This window comes from Adiantum capillus-veneris, chromosome 15 (genome assembly GCF_014529385.1).
Source record: "Adiantum capillus-veneris isolate H3 chromosome 15, ASM1452938v2, whole genome shotgun sequence".
NCBI lineage: Eukaryota > Viridiplantae > Streptophyta > Polypodiopsida > Polypodiales > Pteridaceae > Adiantum > Adiantum capillus-veneris.
The window spans coordinates 119864269-119872145 of NC_140945.1; the positions used below are offsets into that span (position 1 = coordinate 119864269).

At 44.3% G+C, this 7877-nt stretch overlaps 1 protein-coding gene across 1 annotated transcript; it reads left to right on the forward strand.

The window, feature by feature from the left end:
* Positions 1–4910: 4910 nt before the first annotated feature.
* Positions 4911–7657, forward strand: LOC147441380 (uncharacterized). Its single transcript, XM_086483039.1, has 3 exons — positions 4911–6023; positions 6163–6306; positions 6586–7657. The coding sequence occupies exons 1-3, from the start codon at positions 5176–5178 to the stop codon at positions 7454–7456; spliced, it is 1863 nt and encodes a 620-aa protein (XP_086339165.1). The 5' UTR covers positions 4911–5175; the 3' UTR covers positions 7457–7657.
* Positions 7658–7877: the final 220 nt, after the last annotated feature.

Here is a 7877-nt window from a genome sequence, read left to right on the forward strand (position 1 = left end):
AGCGGACGAGGTAGCAAATCCATGCAACGAAGGACCAATCGGTGCCACGTCACCAGCATCCATGCCAGCAACAATCTCTCTCTCTCTCTCTCTCTCATATCCTTGAATCGTATGTAGCGATCTTTTACTAAATGCCCACTCTGTTGCCCCCTCCACCTTGCCATTGCACTAGCACACCTTCACCATGCCGGACTGCATGATACCGCCCCCTTGAGTAGCATGTTGCGAGATTACTGCACCCCTCGGGGGACCTTAATGCCCATGCCAATGTTAAAAAAACATCGGGGTTTAGTGTATTTTAACCGGCTAAATTGAAAACTCATGGCTAGATTTTGAGCTTGCCTTGAAGGAAACGGGCAAATTATAAAAGTTTTAGAGTAAATACCGGCAAATGCGTTAAAATTTGACCTGAAAATCAATAGATTTTTAAGTTTTCCCTTATTTTATTTCGGTTAGAAAAAAGGCTTTTGGCAAGCCCTGTCCCACACCATTGTTTGGCTCCCACACTCCATGATTCTCCTCCAACTAGCCTCTTCTTATCGCTTTTCCTCCATCCCTCCTCCTCTTGATTTGTCTGTGCTCTTCCACAATGTCAATCTCTCCAATTATTTAAGTGCTTGACACGTGCATACCACAACTCTCTCTCTCTCTCTCTCTCTCTCTCTCTCTACATACTGTGGCTTGCGAAAGTTTGCAATAGCGGAGAAGGCAGCCTTGAGGCTCTTGCGGCCCAAGAGCCTCAACGATCCTAAATACCCATGTAGCACTGTGGCCTTCCAACTCTCTAACTCCTCCTTCCTTTCAAGTTGCTAGCCGGCTATTGCAATTTTGGACCATTTGATGCTTTGAGAGAGAGAGAGAGAGAGAGGCTGATGTTTATCTTTCAATGAGCTAGCCATTTCAACAGGTTTGTGAAAGAGAGTTGCTGCAAGTTTGCACCAGACAAGTTAGCGTGGTGATGATGGCATGCTTTTGCAAGTCTTCAAGCACTCGATAGGTGAGGGTGATTATAGGATGACTCGATAGTTGGTCTGATGATGTTTGAACTCTAATTGCAAATGATAGTTGGCTGATGGAGTAGGGTATTAGTGATATGCACACCCACATGAGCGAGAGAAAGGGCTTGCCATTCCCAGAATGTGCATGAGCTCTCTCTCTCTCTCTCTCTCTCTCTCTCTCTCTCTCTCTCCCCATTTGGTAATTAACGATTAATGGAATGACTCATGAAACTATTTGGTAAGTCATGGTTAACATGAGTATAGACGTGAGCAAGACCCTCTCTTCTACACATAAGCCTATGAGTGTATTATAAATGGCCACACAACATGCAAAACACACAAAGCTGTTTATGCTGCATGAATAGTAGTTGTAATTGTTGTGTTTACAATTTGTGTTTACATTTAGTGTGTGCATGTCTCACAATCATCCAAGACAAAAGAAGCTGGTCAGTTTCGACTTAAAAGAAACCAATGATTGGAATAGCCAACAATGGAATACACTTTGGATTTATGCATGGGTTTAGATACTCATCTATACTATTTATAAAGAGGAGAAGACCCCCCCCCCGGCGGCCACGTATCAGTAGCTGTTGAGTCAGACGGTGTTCCCTGTAGCCCAACGACATAGGCGGAACCACACACACACACACACACACACACACATAGAGAGAGAGAGAGAGAGAGAGAGAGAGAGAGAGAGAGAGAGAGAGAGAGAGAGATGTGTCGATAAAGGTAGAGAGAAAGAGACCGCTGAAGGCGGCCAGCCACACTAGTGCTTTTGAATAGAGAGATGTGCTTGCTCTCAAGTGGATTGATTTTGTAATGAAGTTGATTGTTTGTACTCCTGTAACCCTTTACAAGAACTGTGAAAGAGATATATGAAGTTTTTTGATCTTGTAATTAGGTGAATTTCTTGTATTCTTGCAACCCTTTTTGTGAACCGTGAGAGAGATACATGGCAGGCGTGCGCATTGTGGATTTAGAGTAGGAGAGAGATATTTGGGCTTGTGTGATCTTGTAGTTAAGTGGATTTTTTCTATTCATGTATCCCTTTCTGTGGATTGTAAGAGAGAAATATGGAGTTGATGTGTGCCAATATATATATATATATATATAGAGAGAGAGAGAGAGAGAGAGAGAGAGAGAGAGAGAGAGAAGAAAAATTGGGAAATAGAAGTTATATGGAGTGTGTGCTAAGTGGCAGAGGGAGCTTTTTGCATGAGATTGGTGAATCCATCCCAAAAAAAATGGAGAGAGCTTTTTCAATAATTTTAGGCTACCGGTACATTTATACGAAAAAGCTCTCTCTAAAGCTCCCTCATTTCCCCTACTCATTTGGAAGTCCATCCTCATGACTAATTAACATCCCATGTGCCAAGTGGGTACAATGGTTTAAAATAGGTCATACGACAAAATCAGAAGTGTAACCAATGAAGAAACGAAAGGCTGCTAGTAATCTTACACCTCAATCCAAGATGTAAGTGCTTGACACGTGTATACAAACAACTCTCTCTCTCTCTCTCTCTCTCTCTCTCTCTCTCTCTCTCTCTCTCTCTCTCTCTCTCTCTCTCTCATACTGTGGCTTGCGAAAGTTTGCAATAGCGGAGAAGGCAGCCTTGAGGCTCTCACGGCCCAAGAGCCCCAACGACCCTAAATACCCATGTAGCACTGCCTTCCAACTCTCTAACCCCTCCTTCCTTTCAAGCTGCTAGCCGTCTACTGCAGTTTTGGACCATTTGATGCTTTGAGAGAGAGAGAGAGAGAGAGAGAGAGAGAGAGAGAGAGAGGGAGGGAGCTTGATGTTTATCTTTCAATGAGCTAGCCATTTCAAGAGGTTTGTAAAGGAGAGTTGCTGCAAGTTTGCACCAGACAAGTTAGCGTGGTGATGATGGCATGCTTTTGCAAGTCTTCAAGCACTTGATAGGTGAGGGTGAGGGTGATTATAGGATGACTCGAGAGTTGGTCTGATGATGTTTGAACTCTAATTGCAAATGATAGCTGGCTGATGGAGTAGGGTAATAGTGATATACACACCCACATGAGAGAGAGAAAGGGCTTGCCATTCCCAGAATGTGCATGAGCGCTCTCTCTCTCTCTCTCTCTCTCTCTCTCTCTCTCTCCCCCCCCGCCCCATTTGGTAATTAACGATTAATCGAATGACTCATGAAAGTATTTGGTAAGTCATGGTTAACATGAGTATAGACGTGAGCAAGACCCTCTCTTCTACACATAAGCCTATGAGTGTATTATAAATGGCCACACAACATGCAAAGCACACAAAGCTGTTTGTGATGCATGAATAGTAGTTGTAATTGTTGTGTTTACAGTTCGTGTGTGCATGTCTCACAATCATCCAAGACAAAAGAAGCTGGTCAGTTTCGACTTAAAGAAACCAATGATTGGAATAGCCAACAATAGAATACACCTTGGATTCGTGCATGGGTTTAGATACTCATCTAAACTATTTATAAAGAGGGGAAGACCCCCCCCCCCCCCCCCCCCAAGCCATGTATTAGTAGTTGTTGAGTTCGACGGTGTTCCCTGTAGCCCGACGACATAGGCGGAACTACACACACATAGAGAGAGAGAGAGAGAGAGAGAGAGAGAGAGAGAGAGAGAGAGAGAGAGAGAGAGAGAGATGTGTCAATAAAGGTAGAGAAAAAGAGACCGTCTAAGGTAGCCAGCCACACTAGTGCTTTTGAATAGAGAGATGTGCCTGTTCTCAAGTGGATTGATTTTGTAATGAAGTTGTTTGTTTGTACTCCTGTAACCCTTTACAAGAACTGCGAGAGAGATATATGAAGTTTTTTGATCTTCTAATTAGGTGAATTTCTTGTATTCTTGCAACCCTTTTCGTGAACCGTGAGAGAGATACATGGCAGGCGTGCACATTGTGGATTTAGAGTTTTTTTCTGTTCCTATAACCCTTTTTGTGAACTAGGAGAGAGATATTTGGGCTTGTGTGATCTTGTAGTTAAGTGGATTTTTTCTATTCATGTATCCCTTTCCGTGGATTGTAAGAGATAAATATGGAGTTGATGTGTGCTAAAAATAGATATTATATATATATATATATATATATATATATATATATAGAGAGAGAGAGAGAGAGAGAGAGAGAGAGAGCGAGAGAGAGAAGAAAAATTGGGAAATAGAAGTTATATGGAGTGTGTGCTAAGTGGCGAAGGGAGCTTTTTGCAGGAGATTGGTGAATACATCCCAAACAAAATGGAGAGAGCTTTTTCAATAATTTTACCTACCGGTCCATTTATACAAAAAAGCTCTCTCTAAAGCTCCCTCATTTCCCCTAAAGTCCATCCTCATGACTAATTAACATCCCATGTGCCAAGTGGTACAATGCTTTAAAATAGGTCATACGACAAAATCAAACGTGTAACCAATGACGGTTGCTAGTAATCTTACACCTCAATCCAAGAAATAGGTTTTTCCTTAGTTGTTTAAGCCATGTGTCAAGCCTTGAGGTGTGAATACTTTTATAGAGAGGAATCCTTGCTTGAAGTATGGAAAAGTTGCCAACTTAAGCAAGGTGTGTGAATGATGCCTTATAAAAATAGATAAAATAGATCAGGTAGCCATGTGTACTTGTGGGTTTCAGTGGCTAGGAAGAAAAGGATCAATGTCAAATGTGAGTGTTGACATGTCTGAGTGTATAGAGAGAGAAAGAGAGAGAGGATTCGGTGAATTGTCAAATGTGTGTTTGAGAGAGAGAGAGAGAGAGAGAGAGGATCAGGATGGATGGATGCGGGATCATGGGGGATGGGACTTCATAGTTCATATCATATATGGAGAGATGATATGGGGGGTTGACAATGGGAGGTGGGAAGCATGCGTGTCGTGTTGACAATTGATCCAATTCCGTGTTGACATGCGATGGGCTTCTTCCTCCTCTACAGACTACCAAGAAAATCAGTGCGCGGAAGACTCGTGTCTATATAAACCAAAGTCAGCGCCTTGTTATCCTCACTTCACTTCTTTCCCTTCTCTCGAGCTCTGTGTGCATCAATCCCACACAATCCCTTCCTCTGTTGCGCGCGCACACACACACATAGAAAGCTCCCCACCCTTTACCCCTCTCTCTGCTTCCCTGCTCTTCTCCATTGTGGGCGCTTCTTGTTTATGCCCATTTGCGGTCTCCTTGTGAGCCCACTTCAGTCTAATGGATCGCCTGCTTGAATACGGCGACCTTGGGGCCATTGTCAGGGCAGGCTTCCCTTCGTCGAAAGCGTCTGTTACTTCATCGGCAATGACGGCCTCCATAGCCAGCAAGCTTTGCTCCCCTTCATCCTCCGCTTTTGATGAGAATGCGACAGGGTACTGCCCCTCCACTACCACCGCTTCTAATTCGAGCTTTCCAGGGTTCCTGCATAGCTCGCTTTCCTCTTCGTTTCAGCTCCCCAGCCTTTCTACAGCCTTCGATTTACTACCCCCTTTGCCATCCCCTGCTCCCTTGCAATTTCCACACTATGGCACCTCAATATTCTCTGCTTCAGGCAGCTCTGCGCACACTCAGGGCATGTCTGCTTCGCTTGCCACTCCGTCCTTGCACTCTCCCTTCTCAAAGAAGCTAGATCCGGGTTTGACCGGTGTCATGTGCCCCTCTCCGGTGCAAACACTGGGCAATTCCTCCTCAGCAACATCTGTATCGTCGTTGCGACCCCATGTTTGGTCCGATGCGACTGCTTTGAGCCAACAGAGGAGCATGCTAGCTACTCTTTGTCGAAAAATCCTCGACTCAGAAGATGAGCCACTGGTTTCGACGAACTCTATGCTGAACGGCAGCACGAGTGCTCCATACTGTGCAAAAGAGGCGGCCATGGAAACACCCAAAGGGTTTAGCCCAAGCATTCCAAGGAGCTTTCTCCGTCGGCCGCCGCTGATTTCAGACATGGAGGTGCCCGACACAGCAACAAGCAGTGGAGCAGAGAAGCGCGGCGCAGCTGAAACAGAGCTATCCTCAGCTTCTATTTTGAGCGGCATGAACAGAGGAAGAGGTGCTAAAAGGAGGTAAGAGAGAGAGGCTTTGTATTTACTTTAATCTTTGTTGAAAGCATAAGGGACATGGGGGTCTTTGATATATCTTAGTTGTAGTCTAGCAGAACACTTAAGTTATGGATGTTTGACAAATTTTGCCTTGGATTTGCAGGAAATTATTGCAAAAAAGAGTGATTCAAGTACCTGCTATTGGGGCGCTCTCAAGCAAACCTAGTGCAGGCGAAAATGTTCCTTCAGACATGTGGGCATGGAGGAAATATGGGCAGAAGCCCATCAAGGGTTCTCCTCATCCAAGGTAGAAGAATTACAGAGCTTTTTTCAGCTTGATTTGTGACTCATCAGTTTCTTTTTAGAGCAAGATGCATGCACGCTATTAGCTCCACCTTACGTTACTTGCTTGCGATAAGTGCACACACAGAAGAAATCTTTTAGTTAGTTGGGTTTGACCTATGTTGTCACTAAGTACTGATAGGATTTTGGCATTTACTATCTCATGGTGTCAATGACATTACTCTGTTGAATATTGTACAGATAGTGAGTCTTTTGATCTCATTGCCTGCTTCCATTTTTGCAGGGGCTATTACAGATGCAGCAGTTCCAAAGGTTGCCCTGCTAGGAAGCAAGTCGAGCGAAACCCCAACGACCCCTCCATGCTTGTGGTGACATACACATCGGACCACAACCATCCGTGGCCCACACATCGCATCAACGCACTTGCTGGCTCCACTAGGGGAGGCTCAACTGCCAAATCTCCCAATGGCATCCATGAGCTTAGCCCAAGTGGCCCTAATGAGCCGATGAGCTCTTGTTGTGACGACACGTCCAACAGTGTTGACATGGATGATGGTGGCCATTGTACATCATCACCCCTCTCTCATGAAGACATCCCTGACTTCTCAAAGTTCGAAGATGAGGATGCTGCAAATTATAATGTGATGTCCTCGACGCTCTCGAATGCCTCTTTCTCACTTGCAGACTATGCACTTCCAGATGCTTGCGAGGCAGGAAATGAGGATGTTGCTCCTCCCTCGACAGGCCCTGCTTCCCCACTCATGATGATGAGCGATGGCAAGCTGAAGCATGCTAATTGGACACATGTTTCACAGGACGTTCACAATAGTGTGCACGACAGGCGGCCGAAATTTGATGATGATGCGATTTCGACAGACTCTAGCTCACAAATGCCTCATCACAATGGGTACGCGTTGTCGTCAAGTTTTGCTACATCGCAAGCATGCGGATTGGTCAACAACAGGGCTGCCGACGAAGATCAGGCACAACTGTTCGATGCAATGTTGAGTGAAATGCTAGAGGAAGTGCAGAGGCAAAACAAGGGCAAGGTGGGCATCATGATGGGGGAGGATGATGAAGATGATGTGCTTTTTCACTGGTCCAACATCAACAACAACAACTTTTTCAGCCAAGTCAACCACCTTGTGCAATGACCACCCCCAACATTTGTTTTTTACACCAAGGCAAGCAAGATGTCTTGCTTTACCAATTACATTAGACTTGTACCAGTTTTATATAAGATACAAAACAACATATTCTTTCAATGGTCCTCCACTTTTGTGCCCATTCAGCACTCATGCTCACTCCACTTTGATGTATTAATTAGATGGAAAGAGGAAGATGTTTCAGAGCAATCCTTGTTCAAATCTGAATTCTTTATGGTAGAGAAGTTATGTTATGTTATAATGTAATGTACACTTTGTCAAAAAGTTATCAGCTCTCTTTTCTTGGTGAATATGCATGAACATATTAAGAAAAGAGACTTTTTACATCATTATCACAAAGCGAAGCTCGCTCCAATCGATCTGCATAAAGTTCTATTTGCCATTGAGGCGAACTACCTCAGCAAGTCCA